The 25,194-nt window shown below is 41.9% G+C and overlaps 1 protein-coding gene across 1 annotated transcript in view; it reads right to left on the bottom strand.

Moving 5' to 3' along the window:
* TMEM47 (transmembrane protein 47) overlaps positions 1-23,432 on the bottom strand; it is a 35,044-nt gene extending 11,612 nt beyond the window's left edge. The window contains exons 1-2 of the mRNA XM_077342942.1: positions 22,722-23,432; positions 3,400-3,540 (exon numbers count right to left, since the gene is read on the bottom strand). Of these exons, the coding sequence (XP_077199057.1) occupies positions 3,400-3,540; positions 22,722-22,947 (367 nt within the window). The 5' untranslated portion in view covers positions 22,948-23,432. The remainder of the gene's footprint in view (positions 1-3,399; positions 3,541-22,721) is intronic.
* Positions 23,433-25,194: the final 1,762 nt, after the last annotated feature.

Genomic DNA, 25,194 nt, shown 5'->3' with positions numbered 1-25,194 from the left:
TCTCACCCTGGGCTACCTGGCACTGTGAGCCCCAAGCCTCCCCAGTAGGATTGTCCCTGCTTGTAGACCTGCCACCTCATAGGGAGGTCCACAACCTGGGGAGTCTGATGCACAGACTGAACTCCTCCCAAACAGGCTCCATCCCATGCCAAAACTGCCTGCTATGACAAAATGCAATATAAAGACCTCATCCAGTGGTCATACAGACATAGGTTTAAAGGTAAAGGTAAAGGTATCCCCTGTGCAAGCACCGAGTCATGTCTGACCCTTGGGGTGACGCCCTCTAGCGTTTTCATGGCAGACTCAATACAGGGTGGTTTGCCAGTGCCTTCCCCAGTCATTACCGTTTACCCCCCAGCAAGCTGGGTACTCATTTTACCGACCTCGGAAGGATGGAAGGCTGAGTCAACCTTGAGCCGGCTGCTGGGATTGAACTCCCAGCCTCATGGGCAAAGCTTTCAGACGGCTGCCTTACCACTCTGCGCCACAAGAGGCTCTTGACATAGGTTTAACAGCCAACAAAACTGTGGGTGGGAGGGAAGCTGCTCAGATGGTGAGCCTGGTGCAAGAGGCAGGGCTCCTCCACATGGCACCTTTTAAGGCACCCTGAGACCATACCCAGGTGCCAACCGGGCAAGCGCAATGCTCTCGCGCAGTGCCCGCCCTTACTGCTGCCATAGAACCTCCTTCTCGCGCGTCTTCCCACTGCCCACTCCTCCACTGCATCAATGGCAGCTGCTGCTAAGTCTTTGTTGCTTTTTATCACAACACAACGTTTTTCACTATGTGGAGGGAGGTAAATTGTGTGTATGCATGATAGTATTTTTAAACAACAAGCTAACTTTAAAAGGGATCCTGTTAGAACTTCTACTTGTTATGTTAAAGAGTTTTTATTAGAATTGTGCAATGTGCATAGTCTCATTCCTTAGCATTTTGTGACTAGAGCTGCTTCTTATGACAGTATCTTGTGGCATAATTCCAGGTCCATTCCGCAAGACTTTAATATAGCACTAGTCTTGCATTTTGTTTTTGCCACTAAAATTACATTCCGCATGACGTCGTGAGCAATCTGCAACACTCCTGCAACAGTAGCGCGAAAATCGCTTCATTGTAGCGATTTCCGGGGAATCCAGAAAAGTGCATTCACCCTCAGAAAATCGCTACACTCCTGCCAACAACCTGCAACACTTGCAAAAAAGACCTGTGCGTTCTCAATGTAGCGGTTTCAACAAAGTCCCTCCCCCTGGCTCTCTCCTCCGAACTTCCGGCGAAGCGATCGCCATTTTTTCCCCCTCGGAGCGAGCGGGGAAAGCAATGAACCAGCGAGGCTTCATTCACCCAGCGAGGCTTCTCCGGCTACAGTCCCTCCACAGAAGTGCTTTAAAGCTCCCCTAAGCACAACACAGCCCCCTGTTTGCCAGTTCCCTTTAATTTCGGCCAAAAATCATGCCCATGCGGGGGGGGGAGCGTGGTAACGATGACTCGCCAGCTCACACGCCAGTTAAATGGGTCTCTATGTTAGGAAGAATCAAGGCATATTCGTTGAAACGTGTGTGTGTGTGTGTGTTTTTTAAAATTGTGCTTAAAGGGAAAGGGGATTTTTGGGAGCATAACAACCACCCATTGGCTGTTCGTTTGATTGACGGCCCGGGGCGGGAACAAGCACAGAAAAAATCACTTCCTTTCTAGCGATTCCTACGAGACCAGAAACCTGTGGGGAATGAATTAAATGCTGCTGGATTCCACTATAAATGAAGGTATGCGGAACACCAAGATTCCACTATTTAAAATAGCGTTATTGCTTTGTGAAACCAACTGGCAATATTGGGCCTTGTGCGGAATGGGCCCCAAAGATGCCCATGGGCTGAAAAAGGTTGGGGACACCTCTTCTACTACATTTCCTGTATCTTCTGTCAAACATCCATTGGAAGGGAATCAGAATAATTTTGTTCTTATTAATCCAATCTTCTGTTTTTTATGTCTACCTTCTATTCTATCTACTACAGATCAAATGTTGAATTATTACTCTGTAATGGTATGGGAAACAGAATCAATGGCCAAAAAACCCCCCCACTAAAGAAATGTATTAGGAGTCACGTGACTGAATTCATTTAACAGATTCTGAACTCCTTGTGCAAATAGCTTCAAGAACAATGAAAGCCCCAATATAAATACATACAAAATGTACCTTTTTCCAGTTAACCTGATGTGAGATAATTAAAATAATGAGAACAGCAGGGGGCAGTAGGATCCTTCCCCTTATAATTGTCATGATTCTGCAAATATAAGAACCTTCAAACAGTAAGGGGCTATCTTTCCATATCCTTGTAAATAGATTTTTAAAATCCATCTACCAGAGTAGATGGTTCTGTCACTCTATCCATTACTGGCTATCATGCAGGCTTAGTGTTTCAGTTCCAGCACAGAGATGATTGACAGAAAGGAGATGTATGCTTCGAATACTTTTTTTTTGGGGGGGGGGGGAATTCTATCTGCTATCAGCCATCCTGAAAGCCACCACTGAAAGTACCAAGTGATTATTTCACTGTGGTTATTACGATTCACATGAGAGAGCTCTCTTTGGCCTGGTTTGCTTATATGTTCCACCCCGCCCCCTTTTTCAAAAAGTATTCCTCTATACCAAGTGTCTTCTTTGATCCTTTGAAAAATAAAATAAAAGCTTTATGGTGTGACGGCTGTTAAATTAATAACAAAAAGCAAACCTGACACAATGAAATTGATTCTCCCCATGGATCATGGGGAAAATATAAACACCTTTCAGTTTAATCCTATTTATTTCCATATGAACGGTTTCAAGGACTAATACTTTTTAAAAAAGGGCTAACACTTAAAAAAATTAGAAAGGGCTCTGGGAGAAAAAATAACTCAGACAAAACTATCTGAAGTGGCTACATCTAAAGAAGCAACTTTTGTAGTCTTTCCAAAGGATTTAAATTCAGCCAGTACTAATGAACCTGTGATGGTTTTTAAGATAATGGCTCCATTGTAAACATGTGACAGGGATAATACACACCTAGCATGTAATATAATTTAGGGTTTGCTTCCTTACCTAGACAGACTATTAACTGACTGATTCCTGCATACAGTCCTGTATGAATTTCACTTTGTGGAGAAGGCCAATATATAACTGCATGATGGTTGAGTATGAAGATGAATAGAATTAAGTATTCATTATAGCACATAGTGACATAAGAAGTGACATTCTAGGATTTCCTATCCAGGTAAACAAAGTTGATGATTCTGTATAATTAACAACTTCTGAAACAAACTTGGGCAACAAACGATAATAATGCACAAGTCACATCTATTTTCCAAACAAATAAGAAGCTGCAGTTACTAAAATATTAATATACTTTTGGGAAGCAATTATTTATTTACCTGCTGCAAACAGCATGACAGCAACTGGTCTGTAGAACCGCCTCCGTGACCCCACACAGATCGAAATTAGTCCAACCAAGAAAGCTATAAGAATTATGGCAGCACCCCCCAACAGCATAGCAAGTGTAGCAATCTGCCAATCTAGAGAGAAAGAAAAAGAGTTGAGGCTAGCAAATAACTTACACCGAAGTGTGTCTATAGAGCATGCAGTGTTTAAACCAGGACTTCAGTAAACATAAGAACAGTGCTATTCCTAGAATCCTTGCAAAATCATTTAGTGTTTTCTATAACTGAATCATTTTAATGAAATATATGGCACTATCATTAGTTTTTTTAAAATTTTGCATGTGTGCATTTTAAATGCGATCAAGTTGCTTCTGACTGATGGTAATCCTATGAATGAAGTCTTAACATCCTATTGTTAACAGACCTATTCAGATCTTGCAAACTGAAGGTTCCACTTTAGGCAGTTTTAAAAGAAAGCCTTGATTTAATGTTTTTCTATGCAATTCTGACATAAAACAAAATGTTGGCTTCTTAGCTTATTGGCTACTTAATCTACTAATTATTTTCCTACACATGATAGATTTTCACCTTCCTTAACTGGTCAGGTTTTACTTTAATAAACAGCTAATGATATCTGTTCTGTCTACTTTGGACCACTTCAGTCCATTCTCTATAACCAGTGTGGCCTACGATGTGTCTCCTTGACCCGTGTCCCTCATGGCTAGTGAATGCTAGTGGTGAGGAGATCCAATCCCCTCTCTTGGAGATTCTAAAGCTGTTCCTAGTTTCAGGGACCATCCTGTAGAGACTAAAGAAGGTTGTTGTTAGGCCACTTTTAGTGCTGGATACATCCAACATTGTCAACTACTGCTTAGTTTCATACTTGTCGTTTCCGAGAAAGGTGGTTGAACATGTGGTACTTGCTACAGAGCTTTTTGGATGATGTATCGACTCTCAGCTTCCAGTCTGGCCATAGGGTGGAGATAGCTCTGGTTGCCCTTACAGATGATCTCTGGGGATAATTGAACTTAGGCATATCAATGCTGCTATTGCTATTGGACTTAACAGCAGCATTCAACACTGTCGATCATGGAATATTAGCTGCCTAGCCAACCTGGGAATTGAGGATGCTGCCCTTAAATAGCTGCAATCCTTTCTGCAAAACTGGGGACAGAAAGTGGCACTAGAAGAGAGACACCCTCCCAGTCGTATGCCTTAGGACAATGGCCCCCAACCCCCGGGATGCAGACAAGTACTGGTCCGTATATCAGTTGGTACCAGGCCACAGCTCCTCCTTGTTCTCCTCCCTGGCTGCTGCCTAGGGGGCTGGCCTGCCACTCTACCGCTGGCTCACCTTTGGTGCTCTCCAGTGGCCGCCATGGCTGGGGCTCCCCCTTGGCATGACACTGGGGCTCCCCCTTGGCAGCTGCTGCTGGCAGCACCCTCCAGCAGGCAGCGGGAAGTCAGGGGCTCCAGTGGGAAAGCAAGTGGAGCAGGGGCTCATGCGGCGGCGGCAGCCCTCAGCAAAAGACTCTCACTCCCGGACCTCAGTAAAATTGTCAAGCGTTGATCAGTCCCCGGTGATAAAAAGGTTGGGGACCACTGCCTTAGGATGTGGGGTTCTGCAGGGAGCTATCCTTTCTCTTGTGTTATTTAACATCTATATGGACCTCTTTGTCTGGAGTTTCAAAAGTATATGAACCTCTATGATCCATGTGATAATTATAAGTGGAACATTTTCTGGAGAAATAATATAGTATTTACAGAATTTGCTGGCGTATAAGACTACTTTCCCCCCCTGAAAAACATGCCTCCAAGTTGGGGGGTCATCCTATATGCCGGGTGCACTTCAGTTGGGATAGCCATAGTTGCTCATAGTGGCCCATAGTACTGTAATGTAATGTAACAAACTCTGTATTTTGAGTGGAAATGTTGGGGGGCCGTCTTATACGCCCAGTCGTCTTATACACCGGCAAATACGGTACTTTCTTTGAATTATAAGAACATAAGTGTCACTGAGAAAGATATTTGGGTTGAAAGTGAGTAGTAATGACTCTGGTTTGAAGATTCAATAAAATTATATTTACATTTGCCATTGTTAACTTGATTATATTTGTTCCTGGTTTTTGGCTGACGGGTCCTCCTTGTTTTTCCAAAAATGTCCCTCACCAGATATTCTACCAGTTTCGCCAGGTATGGCAATCAGTACTCTACTTGCCAATTTAGCCACCATAATCCATGAAATAGTCACCCCCCAGATGGATTACTGTAACTTGCTCTATGCAGGGCTACCCTTGAAGCTACTTTGGAAACTTCAGTTGGTCTAAAACGCAGCATAAGTCCTTATTGGGACCCAGTAGAGAGCACATATATTGCTAGGATAATCTGAAGGCAGCAGAAAAAGAGGAAGACACAGCATTAGATGGACTGACTCAATAAAGAATGTCATGGCTCTCAGTTTGCAAGACCTGAGCAAAGCTGTTAATGATTGGATTTCTCGGAGGCTATTAATTCATAGGATTGCTATAAGTCAGAAACAATTTGACAATACAACACACACACACTGATTGATAGATACCTCACCTGCCCTCAATTTTCACAGTATATTTTAAAACCTGCCCCAACAAAATATCTCTTCAGAGAAGCTTATGGTTACAATAATTAAACAGGGCACATAAACAAGTCCTGAATGATAGTATTATGCAATATTGCAGGTTTATTGGCTTGACAAACCTCCAAAGCATATTTTAACATTTAGGCACATTAAATTGGTAGATATGTACTATGTAGTACCATTAACGTAGTACTATAGTTTCATCAAATACTAGCCATTTTTTTTAAGATTCAAAGAAATCAGTAGCAAAACATGAACCACCACCACCACCCCCAGCCAAAAAAAAAAAAAACCTATTGAGCATTTTACAGACATAATAGGTAGAATTATCACATTTGGTATGGAAAACTTCTGGAGATTTGAAGATGGCAGCTGGGAAGGAGGTACCTAGGAGGGAGGTATCTGGCAGAGATGTGATATCATAAAGTCTACACTGGAAGGGTACTATAGGTTTAGGGCCAGTTTAACCATGCTGCACATGTAGCACATGCTATAGACCCCTGCTTCCAAGGGCCCCAACACAGTGTCTTCCACACTGTATCAAGGCTGCAGCCCCCCTCCCCCCTCCCCTCCTTAAGAATACTCACTTGGAAGGGCTTTCCATTGGGGGGGCTCTGCCCCCAGTCAGGCTGTTCCTATTGTAATTATATTGAGCTAGGGACCTGCAAATCTTTAAACTGGCTCTGGTGCTATGGGTCCCCCAAATTCTTAAACCGCTCCTGCATAGGCTGTAACTCTGGGACTGTTTCCACAGTGGGAATTAGCCCCACCTTACTGCTTGTCCAGTGGTGGGGTGAATTCCCAGTTCCACATGATGTCAGCATTGAGTCGAGCCCTTCCCAGGCATGGCCTGACTCAGGCTTTCCATTGCCCTGAGGCAAGAGAATGCAGATATATGTGTTCCCTTTTTTGCCCAAAGCAACAAAAGGGCCTCGGTTGGGGCAGACCCGTGAGGCAGGGGAAGGGTCAGGCCATCTAGGCCTGGCCCATCCCCCAACTACGGCATCCTGAAAGAAACAAAAAATGCCCTGGGTGTCTCTGTAGTGCTATGCAATGATGCTGAGCTGCCTGGAGCATTTTTGTTGTTATTTAGGAAAGCAGTATTGCTACTGTTTTCCTAAACAGAACAAAAGTAGACTCCATCACCCCCCCCCCCAGTGGTGGAACCTTTCCACCCTGGCTGCCTCATCTGTAGGCAGAAATCCAGAGTGGACAGGGTGCACCACTGAAAACAGTCCCCTATGGGGATACAGGAAGTGGCAGGGCAAACTGTCCCATTGCAAACACCCAGCAGCAGCCCAGCATGGCACTGCAGGTGTGGTAAACATCTGGGAGTTTCTTCCAGGCCCCATCTTGAAGTTGATAACACTAAAACTAAGGCAAAGCTGAACAACATTATCTAAGCATTATTGATACCTGGCCCTTACCAGCAGGGTATTCTACTTTTGCCCATTGTCAGACTATATGTCTGCTTTGAGATAATACCTGTTTAGAGATAATGTTCATGTATTTGAGGAGTGGTCTAATACATTTTATTTTGTGAACATCACACTTTGAGAATGTGGAAGTCTACAGCGAAAGGAAAGAAATATGTAGAAATTCACACCCTCTTCCACAGAGTTAAGTGCCATTCACTATTTGAAACAATGTTGTTGAATGCATGACAGTTCTGACTTCTGGAAAAATCCAACTGGCCTTGACCAGGGCCAGGACTTTCTCAGCCTTGGCCCCTGCCTGGTGGAATGAGCTCCCCAAGAACATCAGGGCCCTAACAGAATTTACACAGTAATAGTTGCACTAGCAGACAGCCTTCTCCCCTGCCATCTTCTCTAATAAGGGGTTCTGGAGACCTAACATTTACCCACCAAGCCAATAAGATTTTGGCTCACAGATATTGTCATTAATACTGGTTTAACTATGTAACTATTTTAGTAATTTTTATCATTGTAAATGTATCATTGTATAAATAAATGTTGTGAATGGCCTTGAGACACCAGGGCTGAATCTGCACTTACTTTTTTTATTCCATTGTGGATCCTACAGAATCCAGATTGATTTGAACTCAGGTCTTCCTCTATCCCCCCCCCCCCCCACTGAAACAGAACAGTGTTCTGCACATGGTTTGGGAAGCTCAGAAGGGGAGGGGGAGCCAAGTGCAGCCGGAGCCTCTTTCTTTTCTTGAAGGAAGGGGGGGGGGGAAGGATTGGAGACAGAAGAAGGTAGGAAAAAAAAACAAGAGACAAATCTCTACCGAGAGAAGTTAGGTTTTTGGAGCTTCTGCTGAGAGAAGTTAGGGCTTCCCCTTTAAGGCAAGCTTGCAGCCTGTGAACGAGGAAGCCTTTGAACTCAAGCCTTGGCCAATCAGGGCTTCTCTACCATGGAGGCTCAGCAGCAAGTTGGTAGCCAGCAGAGGCTCGGCAGCAAGTTATTTCAAGGAAAGCAGACAGTTGCATACTTTCTCATGCTGATTTTTCAAATATTGAGGGTTATATCCACTCTCGGATATCACGGGGAAAAGGTAGGGTCACTGTGGATCAATCATGCTTGTTGCAGAGGGAATTTAAAGTGCCCAAAATCAAAGTGGAAATCACATTCAGTGGTGACAGCAAGGACTTAATTGACCTGGGACTCGAATAAAAGCTCTGTGCAGATTCAGCCCAGGTAAGATGGAGCAGTGTAGAAAAGTATGTATGTATAAATAAATTATTTGTAGCTACAATAATCATTTGTATCATATTAGGCCTGTAAGATACAAATGTTAGAAAAAATATTCCTGAATCTTTTGTCACCTTATCTTTGTGATTTCAAATATTAGTTGTAAAACAGGATTTTTCCAGTGAAGGAAATATAGCATTCTATTGAATAAAGGTAAAGGTAAATGGTATCCCCTGTGCAAGCACCGAGTCATGTCTGACCCTTGGGGTGATGCCCTCTAACATTTTCATGGCAGACTCAATACGGGGTGGTTTGCCAGTGCCTTCCCCAGTCATTACCATTTTACCTCCCAGCAAGCTGGGTACTCATTTTACCAACCTCAGAAAGATGGAAGGCTGAGTCAACCTTGAGCCGGCTGCTGGGATCGAACTCCCAACCTCATGGACGGACAGCTTCAGACAGCATTTCTGCCGCTTACCACTCTGCGCCACAAGAGGCTCTATTCTATTGAATAATGGATGCCATAAAATCAGGCTAAACAGAATGCAACAAATAATTTTAAACTGAGATACTCAAAGCCTATTTAATGATTGTGGTGAGTTATTCCCAGCTGATTTACTATATCTGAATTCAAGAGTTAATATGTTTAATTAATTAATTTGATTTCCACATCTCCTGGTACAGAAGTTCTGAAAAATCTTCAAGGTAATGAAATTTAGCAATAGTTTCTTGCTGCTATATAGAAACTCCTAAAATCAAGACCAAATTATGTTACATCACAAATGCAATAATAAAAAATAATATATATTTAATTTCAAAAAGAGAACCAGAGACAGTTGGAGGTTTTGTAACTAAAGTCAGAAATGGGACAACAATGTTGAAGATTTATGTAATATACTGTTTATATGAAAGATCGTAAAGAACACTTAAATAACCGTTAGATATATAAACCAAACTGAAGCAACAAGCTAGTTTAGACCCAACAAAGGCCCCCAACAAAGTGGCCATTTAATTAGGGCTTTGTTTCATTTATATAACAGTCTTTCTGCCAAGAGAGGGCCCCCATCATTTAAAAAAAATAAATAAACAAGCAAATTAAACTGAATTAAAATTCCAAACCCAACCTTAAATTACCATACATATAATTCAGAGGTTCTCTGCAATAAAAACCTCTAATCCACCCTGGAAGGTATGATGGGTCTCACTTCAAAAGCTGTATAAATACTTAACATATCAGAATCTTATTCATTACTATAATCAGCCAGATAAATTATTACACTTACTAATTACACCATGTTTCACCACTCACAGAACTCAGAAAGAGCTACCAATCTGTCAGTCCTTATTGGGTTCAGGCCAAGTAAGGTTTCCAATGCCTTGAACAGCATTCTGGAATAACTGAATTCAAATATAAAGCAATCTGAAGTAAACCCCAAGAAGTGGGTTAAATGATTGCACTGTGACAGAATGAAGCCATAAGATGATGCCTATGCTGCAGGTTCAATACTAACCCAGTAACTTAGGTTTCCTTACAAAAAAACTGATAAGATACAATTCTACACCAGGATTAATATGCTAAGTTCTGTAACTATATCTACTTTTTATCTATATATACAATATACTATTTATATTTTGTCCATATTTCAAACAGAAATATGGTTTACTAGCCAATTTCTTACTTCTTGACAAAATTCTGTATTTAAAAAATGGCTGTCCTGATAATGTTCCTCAGTGCTTTAAGAATATGTGTCACAAACTGCATAGAGATCAATAAGTAAATCCTGTTTTTGTCATTCTATTACACATGAAGTCATTTCCAGCACACTTGATTTAATAGAAACTTAGAACAGAAATTCACAAATCAATAAAACTGCAAAAGCCCCAGACCACTTTCACAGGCTTCACAAACCACAGGTTGGGAAACACTGCCACAGTTCCTCACAGTAAAAAGGCAGATTTCTTTCTTGAAGGCAGAGCAGAAAAGATCTCTGGGATATTTCTCTTGTGATATCCCTAAACTCAACTCTCCTTGTGGAGAGCATATACTCTTATAGATAATGGTATGCAATGAGAATGGAAGAAATGTATAGCCTTATGATTGACTCCTGACCTTCCTTGTGAAACAAATCTAGGATTAATAGTTTTCTAATATTGTACTCAATTTTGGTGAAGTTTGATACAAAAGTTGTGAAAGGGTTTCACTGTTTATTAGCATTTCACAGCAAAACATTCAGAAAAAGAAGAGCTGGTTTTATACTTTGCTTTTAACTACCTAAAGGAGTCTCAAAGTGGCTTACAATGGCCTTCCCTTCCTCTTCCCACAGCAGACACCCTATGAGTTCGGTGGGCTTGAGTGAGATCTGAGAACCATGACTAGCCCAAGATCAACCAGCTGGCTCCATGTAGAAGAGTAGGGAATCAAACCTGGTTCTCCAGATTAATTATTCATTCATTCATTGATTGCATTTATATATTACCCTTCTCTTAGGCTGCTGTTCCTACACCATACCAGCTCTTCACTTCGATAAAGTTAACCAAAATATAGTTAAGCCTCCACCCTCTTTATTTAAAACTAGATATTAAGCCCGCTGTACCAAAAATACAGTGGGCACTAGCAGGGTGGGTGGAAGAAAGAAAGAAAGAAAGAAAGAAAGAAAGAAAGAAAGAAAGAAAGAAAGAAAGAAAGAAAGAAAGAAAGAAAGAAAGAAAGAAAGAAAGAAAGAAAGAAAGAAAGAAAGAAAGAAAGAAAGAAAGAAAGAAAGAAAGAAAGAAAGAAAGAAAGAAAGAAAGAAAGAGGCAGAGAGAGAGAGGCAGAGAGGCAGATAAGAGCAATAGAAATTGAGGAAGGAAGGAAAGAAGTGAATATTGGGAGGAAGGAAGGCAGGTAGGTGCCATAAAAGGGGACGGGGTAGGGGCGGGAGGAAGAGGGGAAGGTCCCATTGGGGGAGGGGGAAGTAGCGATGGGTGGGGAAGAGTGGGGGTTGAGAAGGGTGGGTGGGTGTGGGCTGGGAAGAGTGCATGGAGGAGAAGGTGGTGGGAAAGTGGCAATGGAGGTAAGTCGCGATGGGAGGGGCAGCCGGGAAAGTGCGCGGGGGAGAAGGCGGGGTGGGAAAGCGTTGGCGGAGCACAGGAGCGAAGCGGCAGCAGCAGAGTGTGGTGTCGAGGTGCAGGCCAGGGGGGGAAGGAGGTTGGGGGGAGGCGAAGGGTCCGGTGGGCAGTCTGAGCCCCCCCTCCTCCAAGGGCCGCATGGCATGTTAGGGCCTGTGGCTGCCTACCTGCCTTGTCAGCAGACAGCCGCAAAATGGCGGCTGTCAGCCGAAGGCAGGCCAGGTTGGGGGGTGGACAGGTTGGGAGGCGCCTTGCGATTGCCCCCCCCCATCCCGAACTGAGCCCTCCCCCACACCCTTAGCATTTTATTTATACTGCTCCCATGGAGCAGTCAAAATCCACTTTTATCTCTTTAGATTCAAGGAAGCTAATAAAGCATCAACTGGGGATGGATGGGAATATAGATGGGAATATGCATTCAGATGAACATATATATATTTTAATAAGATAGATATTTTGATGAGCATCCAAATGAGCAGTCATCTATAATCAGTCCCAGTTTACTAGCAACACAAAACCATACCAGGACATGAAGAGTACAGGGTCACAGCCACAGAAATAGGACCTTCTTTCTACTAGGGGCCAAGTCCATTGCATTCAGAGTGCAGCAGCCCAGCCTGCGAGTTTGGCCACCTTGTTCTACAGGGGCTCTTCTGCCCTCCTGCCTGTCTACGTCCCATTTTAAAATGGGACTAGCAGCAATATAAACTGAGCAGACCAAAGGGTCATCTGAAGTCCAGAAGCAGGATACAAGGGCACCAACCTTCTACCACAGTTGCTTCCCCAAGTAATGTTTTCTTTTGCCACCTCATCTAACATTTCATAAAATACCTATTCTCCATACATTTGTATAATCTACTTTCAAAGACATTTAAGATATTGGATAAAATATATCTTGTAGCTAGAAGTTTCTCTTAAGTCTACCACCAATCAATTTTATTCTTGCATTATAGAAGATAAGGAAAAAGGCCCTATCATGGCTACTTTTTCTTAAGCTACATTTTTGCTTTCATGAACATCACCTGTTTGTCATCGCAAGGCTTCAGAATAGATCTGACATTGCTTTGTTCATTGAGGTCTATAATTATGTCATGTATTCAAAAGAAATAGTATTTAAAGGTAATAATTAATTAGAATGTTGTTTCACATTTCTTATGTTAAACGTGAAAGTATATTTTCCAAAATAAATCTCCCTTTTGTTTATTAATTACAGTTTTGCTGTTTGTTTCTGTAATCCCGAAAGTATTGCTGATATTCTGAGAAAAACCACATTCTTGTAACTCAGAAGGACATTAAGTAATGAACTAAAAAGCTATTAGTGTGTGAAATAAAAACTGTTCACAGACTCACATCAGCTAACTTTATGTGCACCTAGGAGATTAATCTAATGGTCATAATTTGAATTTGTCCACTGAACAATGCTTATAATTAGTCAGAACAATGATGCTTTATTCCTTAAAAGTGCATAAAATTGCCAGTCAGTCAAAAACATATTGCATGTGGCTATTGCAATTTTCCATTCCAACTATCACACACACATATGTAAATTTAATTGCACAGAATTGCTGCTTCAAGTTTGACCAAGCTGACTGTATAGCAGATGGCTATAGTCAACCATTTACCACTCTTAAAGTGATTGTCTCTCATTTCTATGCAGCATAGCTGTCCCTCCTTTCTAGGTATCACAAGGTAAAATAGACTATAAATCTGTCTTTCTGTAAGCTAAAATAGGAAAATGGGTTCCTTTGAAAAGGAAATGATTAAATGGAAAATACTTAATGTTTGTTTAATGAAAATGCTACTATCTCTCATATTTCCAAAGTAGTGAGTTAAGTACAAGTAGGGTTGTCAGGTTCATCAGTGCTGCCAGTGCGGGATGGGGGGTGCTTTCTGGGAGCGATGCAGTATGCTGACATCACTCAGAAGTGGTCAGCATATTGGTAGTCAAAGCTCCAGCTGTTGGGCAAAGTTCTATGGTAGGATTTGTTTCAAATCATAAAACAGAGTGTCTCTCCCCGCCCCACATGAAACCATCAGCATGTCTTGTTAAAATGTGGAGTTCTTCCGGTGTAGGGTAAGCTGGTGGGTAGGGGATGAGGTACATCCAGAAAGTGGGGGATCCCCAGCTGGACTCGTAGACCTGGCAACACTAAGGACAAGACAAGCAAGCCATTACAGGAATTACATAACATTACATACAGTTTATAATTCATGGAGATTAAATACGTCGTACATTTAGGAATTATAAAATCTGTTTCAAAGTTTACAATTTTGCTGCCTACTGGATATTCATTCCACAAATCTGAACAACATGGAAATCATGCAATTTCATGTAGAAAGGCAAATTAAAAATGAGGTGCTTAAATGTACTTAAAATTAGTTGCAGCATTCCAGCTTCAGCTCATGATACAGATATGTCGTCACTGAAAGTTGAACAATTTCTCATCACAGAACAAAACTAGACTACCAAATTCTTCTCTGGTCATCAAACTCTATGAAAAGCGAATTCCTAATCTTTCCCAGCCACTTTGTTCCAACACAAATTGTTCTTCTAGTTCATATATTAACAAGGTAGCTAAAGTTGAGAATTTAAATGCCTCTGATTTCCACAGGAAATGCAATAATATTTAGTATTTTGATGGGTTATGGCTTTCCTGATCAATGCCTGTCTTTGACATGGCAATCTCCAGTACCACAGATCATCAAAATCCCTTATTGTGCCCATGACACTTTCTCGTGTGCTGTTATGGCTGCCTGCTTTAGAATGGGCCCTTCGACTATGCCACACAGAGTTTCTTGATTGGAAGTAATTAGCAGGCAATAATGTTTATCTGCATGCCATGAAAAGACACACCTGCATATTCCTGCAAACATTACTCTCAAAGAAACAAAAGTAAGGCAACTCATTTTTATTCTCGCCAGTTGGGCTACACAATACAACCCAGAAGAGAGGACACGCAGTAATGGGTTTAAACTTCAAGTACAACGATATAGGCTAGATATCAGGAAAAATTTTTTCACAGTCAGAGTAGTTCAGCAGTGGAATAGGCTGCCTAAGGAGATGGTGAACTCCCCCTCACTGGCAGTCTTCAAGCAAAGGTTGGATGCACACTTTTCTTGGATGCTTTAGGATGCTTAGGACTGATCCTGCGTAGAGCAGGGGGTTGGACTAGATGGCCTGTATGGTCCCTTCCAACTCTATGATTCTATGATTCTATGAAATGGTTTATAACACTTGTTTTCTCTCTAATTCCTCTCTGAATTATTGGCATGTTTTTCAAAATGGTATTATTAAAATTGGGCACTATTTGCTAGTGTGATACTGAGACATCACATTCTCTTTCTCTCCTTTGTGCATTATTGTTACACTAGATTAAAAGCCCATTCATGAGAACAGGCTTTAAAAGCTCTCCCCCCCCCCTGCCGTGGCTGCCCAGCAGACACATAGAGGTGGCATTGCCCCCGGGTGCGGCATTTCTGGGCCCGGTGGGAAGGCCTGCTTACCCCCCTCCACCCCGGCAGTGGCGCGGCCTTCCCTTCGGGTCTCAAAGAGGCACTGAGTGTGCTTCTAGGCCCGAGGGGAAGGCCTCCTTCTTTACTCACGGTGTCCTGCTGCTTCCCCATCGCTTTCTGGCCTTTCCTGCTGAGGGCCTAGAAGCCTGTCCTGGTGAGGGCCTAGAAGCCTTTTTGGCCTGTCCTGGTGAGTGCCTAGATTGAGCCCTCACCTGATTGGCTAGAACTGCTGTCTGTCCTGGTGAGGGGCCAATTGGAAGGCGCTTCGCACCTTCCAATTGGCCCCTCACCTGGACTGGCCCCGCCCACTCTCCGCCCACTTACCCCTTAGCAAAATATGAAGGTGAAAAGATGGTGGAGATCTATAGACTATGTTCTGCAATCTAGACTCTCTCGACTGTGGTAGAAAAATACTCATAAACATGAACCTTCTTCAACCAAAAGTGGAAATGTTAGTCGCTTTTGCATAATGCTATATCGTAACCATGATGTCTAAAGAACTGGCTTGTTTACAGAGGTTATTTTGTCCTGAATCCCATTCTAGAGTAATTGCAGTTATTTCTAGTTTTGTAATAATGCACATTTCAGGTGTGGTCTAGTCAAAGATAACTTCCAGTTCTCATCATTCTCAAATAAATGAGAGCGAATCACATGGCTAACTTTAACTCTCTCTGCAAAATCAGTGACATTTAAAAGTGGTTAACTTTAACTGAATTATGCCCTTGATGTAATTCTCCTTTTTCTCCAATACAGCTATTTCCATAACGTTGACAACACAGAACCTCAACGATTCCTTTAGGATTCTATTTATTATTTAGCCTGATTCTGACAGAGTTCCACTTCCAATGACTACTGCTCATTTGATTACTGAAGAAAGCAATCTTGCTTAAAATAATACAACCATACAGGCCATACTTCTTTCTGTAGCATTAATCCCGATGTATAATCTTTTATAATGGATCAACTATGAGACAAGGTTACAGTCCACTTGGTTCTAAATATAAGCCTCATAAAATATTCAGACTGCTTATATTATCACTAGCCGTAAAAGCATCTTTTAAACTTCAGGAGCCCAATTAAAAAATATTTAAAGGAGTAGCATGCATTAAAAATTTAAATGCAGCAATACAAAAACAGTTACAGCAAGATAAATTAGTTTAGGATACACTTCACTGAATATTCCTTCCATGCTTAAAAAACCTACTATGAGGTGGTTCACTTATTTTGTATATCTTGTTACAGCACTGATACAATATGGTCTAAGCACAACCTTCTCCTAAACATCTAAAAGAGATATATGCCATTTAGAAACCCCCAGTGTGCTTCACAGAACCTGCAAATAAGAGATTATGACCTACAGTTAGACTTCTTATAATGTGGGCTTGTATTTTTTGGTGCAAGCAGGCATTAAGGTAGCAACTATTCTGGATTCTCTTATCCTTATTTGCCCCTATATTTTGTATATTTGTTGTACCAAATTAGAATCAAAGTGTTTATCAAAGGAACCTGGGACAGAGGTAGTTGATTTCTTTCATTCTGATCAGTAACAGTGGTGTTTAAGTAAGCGTATCATTTACTGAGGAGTAGGAATATTGATTCTCTTGTGTTTGTGTTAGGGAATTTTAAAGATCATGAACCTCTATAGTTCTGCTCTCTCTTTTTCAACCCTTCCCCGCCCAGCTCACCTACCAGACCAGCTAACCTCCATGTTTGAGAACAAAAAGTTATCTATGCTGTCCATAAGCCTTTGTTTTCTCACTATTAAAAAAAGTTTCCTGAAAAGGGCAACTGCCTTAAACCATCGAGGAATCCATGATTCCTGATGTATAAAAGAAGGAATGGGCAATAATTCCTCAGTACCCTGCTCGATCTCTCTTTGTGTATGCATGTGTCTTGAATGGCCAAATGTTCATATAACTTGTACAGACTCTTCTAAGGGATAGTGGACAATCTTTCCTTTCCCTTTTCACCTTTCCTTTCTCTTATTCAACATTCCCTAACTCTCTGATTGGAGATAAGCCCAGGGATTGGTGTAAACGATATGTAGACATTCCCTGTGTTTGGGAAATTGTTTGCTAGTAAAACAAGACCATCCTGGATCGATCACAGCAACATTGTTTTACTGTCAAGAAACCTGGCACATCTTTGTTACACAGATCCTTCATTGTAATGAACTAGCAAATGAGGAAATTGAAGAAGTGGTGAAAGCTGGAGTTAATGATTACTATATCAAATAGATTTCTTGCAGGATACCTTTAACAGGAAGGACAGAATTGATATTAAGCTACAGATGTCTTGCCACACCTTCCAGGCATGGACTGGAGCTCTAGTTGTGGAGGTGCCAGTTAGTTTACTGACTGCCTTAGCCAGAAGATGACACATCAAGCCTCAAATTGTTTTTTTTTTAACCAAACCAAAGCATGCCTATTTGATACAGAGATCTTCATGTGCAGCAATGATCTGCTGATACCAATCACCTAGCTGTGACCACTTGAAGGTCTTTCTGTAAACAGGAAATCTTTATAGCTAACAGAACTGGCTATGTTTAGTGATAAAGATTCTATTGTAGCTGTCCACTACTATGTATTAAAAAAATTCTCATGAGCATCTTCCTCCCAGTTTTAACAGCAGCATCCATCTATTTAATAGTGTGACAATTGTTCTAGAAATCCTCAGATGTTTACAACTTACTGTAGTAAGTTGTAAGACTGAAAAATTCAGAAAAAGGAGTCCACGTGTGGATTGCCCTTACTTGTTTAAGGGGCATCCACAAATATTCTGAAGTAGTAGAAATGTTTTAAGAGTTTTTTATATATATACTACTAAAAGCAAGATGTTGAAATTGTTTGTATCTGATCTATCAAAATGACTCCTTTGATAAAACAGCTTTAAGAGCCTTCTAAAAATCCATCTCCTGTTAATGTTCAAGAGTGAACTATGAACTTGAATCATATCTAGTTTGTCGAAAACTGTATCTACAAAACTTTTTTCAATGTTATGTATTAAATCTTTCACCATATTTGGCTACTTTTCCCAGTGAATGCCATGTATGGTGTTTATGACATTTGTGTTAAGCCAGAAAAGAACAGCATGTTGTGACTATCAGTCCTGCTGTGCTATTTCCAAATATCTATCAGTATCAACTCAGTTAAAGCCATGATCTGCATACTCCCAGAAGGAAATTGCTTTTGGAATGTCAATTTTGCTTTGGAACAATTTCCTTCATGCAAAATAAGAATGAATGTCAACTATGTTGGTTATCCAGACTGATTTCATAACGATCTTATCATTATTACTGACTTGATTTAGATTGGATAGTTTAATTACATAGGTAAGAACATCTCTATTCAAATTTCTCACTCCTATAAATATTAACCAAAACCATCTCTGCTGTTTATTGAATTTAGAAACCCTAACATCAGAAATGTATTATGTAAGAAGGCATTACTTATTTTGCCTTGAGATGTTTTTTGAACACTACATTAAAAGCTAGACAAACAACTTTTTGTATGTAATCCCATGGGCTTCTAAAATGTATAAGAATCACTGTTTCTAGGCAGCTGAATGCTACATAAACATTACAGTGTGTGGTTTGCTTGGAAAAAATAATAATGTTCTATAAAGCTTTATACTGTTCATTCATGTTACTATTTACATCACTCAGGAACTCCCATAAGGCTCTTGTGTGTAAGTATGGAGTTAAGCTAAAATATATATTTCCTTGAGGAATCCAAACTGGCATTTACTTTTTTCCTTATACTGCAAGATTCATCTCTGATCTGTAATGCACATATTATATTATATTTATCATAATTCGTCATCTAATTATTCTGCAGAATAAACCTTGGGAACATCAAGAAGGTATGTTATACATGTAGCATGCAATCTTTCCATTTATGTCAGAAAATATATATACTTTTATGCATAATTATCTTACAAATATTAACCATTGTGCCTTTGATGAATGGTCATCAAAATAAAAACAAATTGAATCAGAATTCCAAACCTTTGCTGCTTTACTCCAAATATTGTCTTACAGTAGCCAAAGTGGTTTCTCTCAGGAAAGCAGGTCTGAAATCTCAGATGAAATATTCTCATTTATTTTCCTCTAATTTGTAATGTTTTGTTCACCAGTTGATTTGTACAGAGAAAACTGCATATCAAGCTTATTCTTGGACAAATTTAATATGGCTGGTTTCTCCTGAAATATTTAAAGTATACTCAACCTCCACTTTTGTTTTGGCAATAACATTGCTAGCAGAATGATGCTGATGTTCAGTTAGCATTACATTTCAGAAAGACTTGAAAGGCTAAAAGCATACTATATATTTAACAAGGGATATGCTGGCTGCTAGCTCAAATGGACCAAGAGATTGTGTTCTTCTATAATTCAGTGTACCTTCCTTGTTTCAAACACCAATGAATTTGCCCTTTCTGGAAGCAGTCAGGACCTAAAGTCTAATTAAGACAAAGGTTTTTAATTAAACTTTGGATATGCTTTAGCAAGCTCCAATGTGTGCCCGTCCTTGATAGTGCCACTTGAGGTGCTCTCCTTCGAGGGACAATGAAGCAAATGTTTTAAATGGTGAGAGAAGGTGTCTTGCACTTATGGTCTCTTCTGTTTCTCCAATTACAACGCTCTTTGCTCTAGTGCCAAAATAAAAAAGAGCCTTCCCACAGAAACTCTCCTGTGTATCCCAATTGCTGCATACTTTACATAGTTAGGAGCTGTGATTCAAGAAAGGGAATAGAGAATGCCCTGTTTTATGAATTAGAGATACTGTGGGTTCTTAATAACAACAATGAAAATCAAACCACATTTAAAGATCATGGACCCAATTATTGTATCATGAGCCTTGTACCAGTTAATTCAGAGGATTGACTTGTATCAAAGGATGAGGATATATGTATCTGTGTGTGTATAAACAGTTCAGATTCTCACATTTCAAGAGAGCCTTCAAGGCATGATTCTCAACCAAAATACAATGAAAGAAATGATCTTATTCAAATAATCTTGGCATTCATTCTCTACAGTTTGTAAAACCTGAGAAACTGTTTTTAACAATAATGAGAAAAATCATTCTAGGAATATACATAGAAATTTCCTGCAGGTGCAGGAAGACACAGCAACAAATATCTACTCCCTCCCCTTCAAAATACTGTGTCCAACTTGTATGGCCACTTCTCCAATTTAAAAAGCAAAAACTGGAAAATGTAGATGACTACCAAAGACAAATAGAAAGTGCATAGTAATCTTCAATGCTGCTCTATGCACTACTTAGACAGTCTTAATTCCCACATACTTTAGAGGATGAAAGAAAAATAATATAATTAAGAAAAGGAGTAAAGTTGAAACTCGGTCACTCCCACCCCCACCCACATGTCTAATTAGGTCTTTATGCAATCAAGGGGATATCATTTCAAGAGACAGAGAAAGGGGGCAAAGGAGTTCTGTTGCTAAGGAGACATGTCAAAGCTGGCATTCTTACATATATTTTAGTGAGGGGGGGAGGAGAAAAATAAGGCACTCCTGCAAAGTTTGTTGGGACTCCTTGGTAACCAAACAAGGAAGCTATATATACACATATTTATTGAGATTGATTTTTTAATCACACAATTGAAATCAAATTTTAGACAAAAAGAAATCTGACGGAATGAGAACTTGACAGAATGGTAACAAGTACAAAAGAAATAAGGGCCTTTGCCATGCTTTTGAAAACAAACATTCCCAGAACAATGAACAGAATTTTCTGATTGGGGGGGAGGGAGAGAAGGAAGACTCACACTCATATATAGTAGGCAGCTAAATAAAGAGAAAACCAACCCTTTCTTGCAAAGACTCAAAGACCAAGGACAGTATTTGATCCAAAAGCTGATTTATGGCTTTGGGGGCAAGGGTGTTAGTTTAACTTCAGTTTTTCCTGGGGAGGTTTCAGAAATTGTTGTGAGTGGGAGAAAAAAAAACAGCTCATTTATACACACACACAGTGTATATTTGTACACTTGCAGGGGGTTAAAAATTGAGCCATTTTAAGGCTCAAATTTTAAAGGAGAGCAGTTATTTTTTTAACAGGTAAAAATGCTGGTGGTCAAGTGCTAGTACAACCATCAAGGTATGTGACAATAGCTATTTGCGGGCAGGGGGATTACATGCTAAGTAAAATCTTCTCTGGGAAAGCAAAGTAGAAATAAAACTGAGAGGTGCCGGAACGCATCATGAGACAATCTCTTGTGTTTTCGGTGTCCTGAAAGTCATAACTTTCCAGACAGCTATAGCTCGTGGACTGTGAATGAGCATAGGGTATGTATCCCAACCTGGGCTGAAACCAGTCACCAGATATTCCATGAACATCTGCATAGGCAGGATTCTTTGTGAAGCAAGCCCATTCAGAAACCAAGGAGTCACACATACCAAAGCCTAATATTGTTTCCAACATCATCTATGTCATGATTTTCCACACATGGAAAAGCATGTTTGATATGTGTATGTGTCCATGTAGGTTATCCAGCTGCTTAAAAAAATTATAATTTAAACAAATGACTTCTCTGTCTACAGTGGACTAAAATTGTGAAGGGGCAGTAGGGGGTGGTAAGTAAGCAGACATAGAAAATGATTCCACTGTGAGCAGGCAAAAGCGGCAGAGGATTGGAATGCAGAACTGCAGAGTAGGGTTTATTGGCTACTGGGAAAGACAGATGATGGGATGCAGCTGTTAACTAGAGAAGAATGCATATATTATGGATCGATAATTAAAGGAGAATACAGAATTAAAATGTGGATTTCACAGGAAAATACTGTTTAGGATACAGAGCAAAGATGGGGTTGGAATAACTGACTTGCATGGAAAAGATTCAAATTAGGAGGCAAGGATGGGTGAGCAATGATGCGAAGTCAAGCGGGATACAACAGTGGGAATGGGTAGGATGGTTATGTTGGATCCTGCTGGGCAGGAGGTGCTGTGCAGGTAATGTGCAACGCCCCTGCACGTGTATTGGGGGAGCGCTGGATCCCGGATAATTAGACAAACCGGCGGTGTGCCCTGGGGGGTGGGGGGGGGTGAATGTGTGAATGGATAGTGCCATGCTCGGGAGGATGAGGGCTTACTATGGAAGCAGAAGCGCTGGGCTTAAGAAAAGGCAGCTTCGGAATAGATGTGAGTGGTCGGGGCGGGGAGAGTGCCCTAGGGGAAAGGTGAAGGATACCGGTGCGGGGCGAAGAGAGGGGAAGGGTTCGGAGTAGTAAGTGTTCCGGGAGTAAATCCCAAGACGGGAAGGAGGCGGCCAGCACTCCACGAGAGATCCGGGGGCGCTACTGCAATGGGTGGGGTCAGGGAGGAGGGCCGAGGTGAGCGAGGCTGTTCAAGCGAAAGGCGCTTGGCGGCAGCGGCTCGTAGGCACGACAGGGGAGGGGGGTCGTCTCTCTCACCGCTGTTCAAGGTAGAGGTGCACTCCCAGGAGTCCAAGTTGCTGGACTTGGTGCAGGTCTCCCAGAGGGACAGGTAAGACTGGTGGTCGGCCGTCACCCAGGCCGGGCTCAGCACGGCTCCCAGATCCAGACACAGCGCCAGGAAGATGCAGACCAGCCCCACCAGCTTGAGCGGGGTCAGCACCGAAACGCGCACCTCCTCCATGCCGCTGCCGGACGAAGCCATGGGCAAGCGGGGCGGCCGCGACGATCTCCCGTTGGCAGTCAGGCGCCCCGGGGGCTGCAGGTCCGGCCGGAGCGAGCCGAGCCCCGACCGCTTCTGCCACGCCAGCCCCGACGATCAGGTGCCCCGGCGGCCGCCGCAGCTCCCTCCGGTCGCCACTTCTCGGCTCGCACAACCCCGCTCGATTCACATCACTCCTCCCATCTTCCCGCCTCCTGTCTGGGGAAGGGGCGGGGGAGTTGCACAGGGGCCAGCGCCGAGCCGCTCACGTCACTCGCAGGGCTTCCTCCGGGGAAAGAGGGCGGGAGGCCTTTGGCGGCAGCTGCCCGGCGGCAACAAGAGCCTCCTCGCAGGCATCCCGCCCGCCGCACGGGCCAGCAGTTGGCGCGCACATGCCGCGTTTGGAGGGGCCTCCCCGCGACATGAGGATTTCTGCAGCCAGTCCCTGCGCTGCTCAGCCCTTTCTAGCGACCCCTCGTCCTCCGCCCCGTTTCCCCTCAGTTGACCCTGGGGGACTTTTGCTAGGCTAAACAAGCGGCTGCTAGTACCCGCTCCTCCTACTCTCCCCCCCCCCCGGCCAAGTTCTCGCAATTGGGAGTTTCTAGGTCTACGCCTCTTCTGTCAGCCTTTCAAGCATCTTCCTTCGCTCCCCAGTTGGCGCCCCTTAGTTTCTGTTTGGCAGCGGCTCCTGACGGCGGCTGGAGAGTTCCTTGCTCCGGAAAGCACACAAAAGGAACAAAGAAAGGCAATTCAGCCAGGACAAAATGACTAGCAGCATGAATTTGTCCCACGATTGAAGAGTCGGGAATGATAAATGCTGTTGTTTCCCACTCTTCAGCAAGCCTCGTTTCAAAATTCGCCCGCCCCTTTGATTAAAGGCCTATCCCCATATTGCAATGGACACTCTTAGGATTGTATGTACATCTTACATTGGTTTATAAGCAAGAGCCAACCTGTGTTCACTTTACAACTGAAGCCAGGGACCAGGGCCTGGATAGATGGAGGAGGGGTTCAATTAAACATTCATCTGCACATGTGATGGATGTAACATGATGCTTACACAGCACAAGGAAAAAGAAGCATAAACCGTAGACAAATTATAATTGCATTCAGTGTTACTTGTGAACAGTTTACAAGCCACAGCAGCTTCTAGAGTTTCTCTCAAATGCACTGCTGTGCTTTCAGTCTTCAGAATGTTGTTCTCTCTTGTCCATCTGATTTCAGACAGTGCATTTTGTGAAACTTTCTGCATAAGGACTATGTTCCTTTCAGGGTTCCACATAGTGTCACCACACTATTATTGTGTAAATTGTGGGATCTCATCATCTGAAATGGTGCAAAGGACTCGGATATAAGTCCCAATTTTCCCATATCTGAAACTGTAATGAAAATATCCTAACTGGAATAATATAACTTCTACATATTCTCGTTCTGAAAGGGGGGGGGGAGAAGATGGGAAACTGTATGACAAAAATTAGGTTGAAGCAACTTTTAGTTAAATAATTGTATTTAAAAAATAAAAGCAAGGAGATCTGTAGAATGACTGTATCCTGTGATTTCATCTAAAGGATTCCTTCACCATGGCATTTAATTTTAGGGTGCTGCACTTATAGTGTTATCCATGCTACATGATTGTGGTCAGCAGGGACATATTGGGGAGCTAAAATTGAATAAAATTGCCCTGGAAACAGACTTTCACAGTGCTCCCAGATTACAGGTTAAGACTCCACAGATCAAAGGGCAGACCCTAGCAAATCATGAGGCACAGAGCCGTAAGGTCCTCTGGCAGCATCTTCTCCAATGTGGAATCAAAAGTGAGATTTTTATCCCACTTTGTCTCCAGAGTCTACATGGTTCTGCTCTTCACAAACCATCATGAGCTACCATGAATTGTACCAAAATTCATGGTACCTCTGGTTCTTCAGTTAATGAACTTCAGTTTGCAAACCCCAAGCAGGCCAAAATCCATGATGAATTTTTGTTTGTGAACCAGTTTGTGTCCATCCATACTAGCAGGTATATATGACAATGGAAAAAGAAAAATGGGAGTAACAGTTCTGAGTGTCACCAGTACAGCTAGAGAAACAACAGGAAGGGAGAGTACTTGTTTCAATCGTACTTGTTGTAGCTCTGCACACTAAAGTTTCACCTAAAGACCACCATAAAATGGCTGAAATATTGGAATACGTACCACTTATACTGCTTTTATAGCCTGTGTCACTTACAATGTCATTTGACAGATCAGTCATC

This window comes from Paroedura picta, chromosome 6 (genome assembly GCF_049243985.1).
Source record: "Paroedura picta isolate Pp20150507F chromosome 6, Ppicta_v3.0, whole genome shotgun sequence".
NCBI classification, from domain to species: Eukaryota; Metazoa; Chordata; class Lepidosauria; order Squamata; family Gekkonidae; genus Paroedura; species Paroedura picta.
The sequence above is the reverse complement of the archived record's forward strand: the minus strand, read 5'-3'. Positions and strand labels throughout refer to the sequence as shown.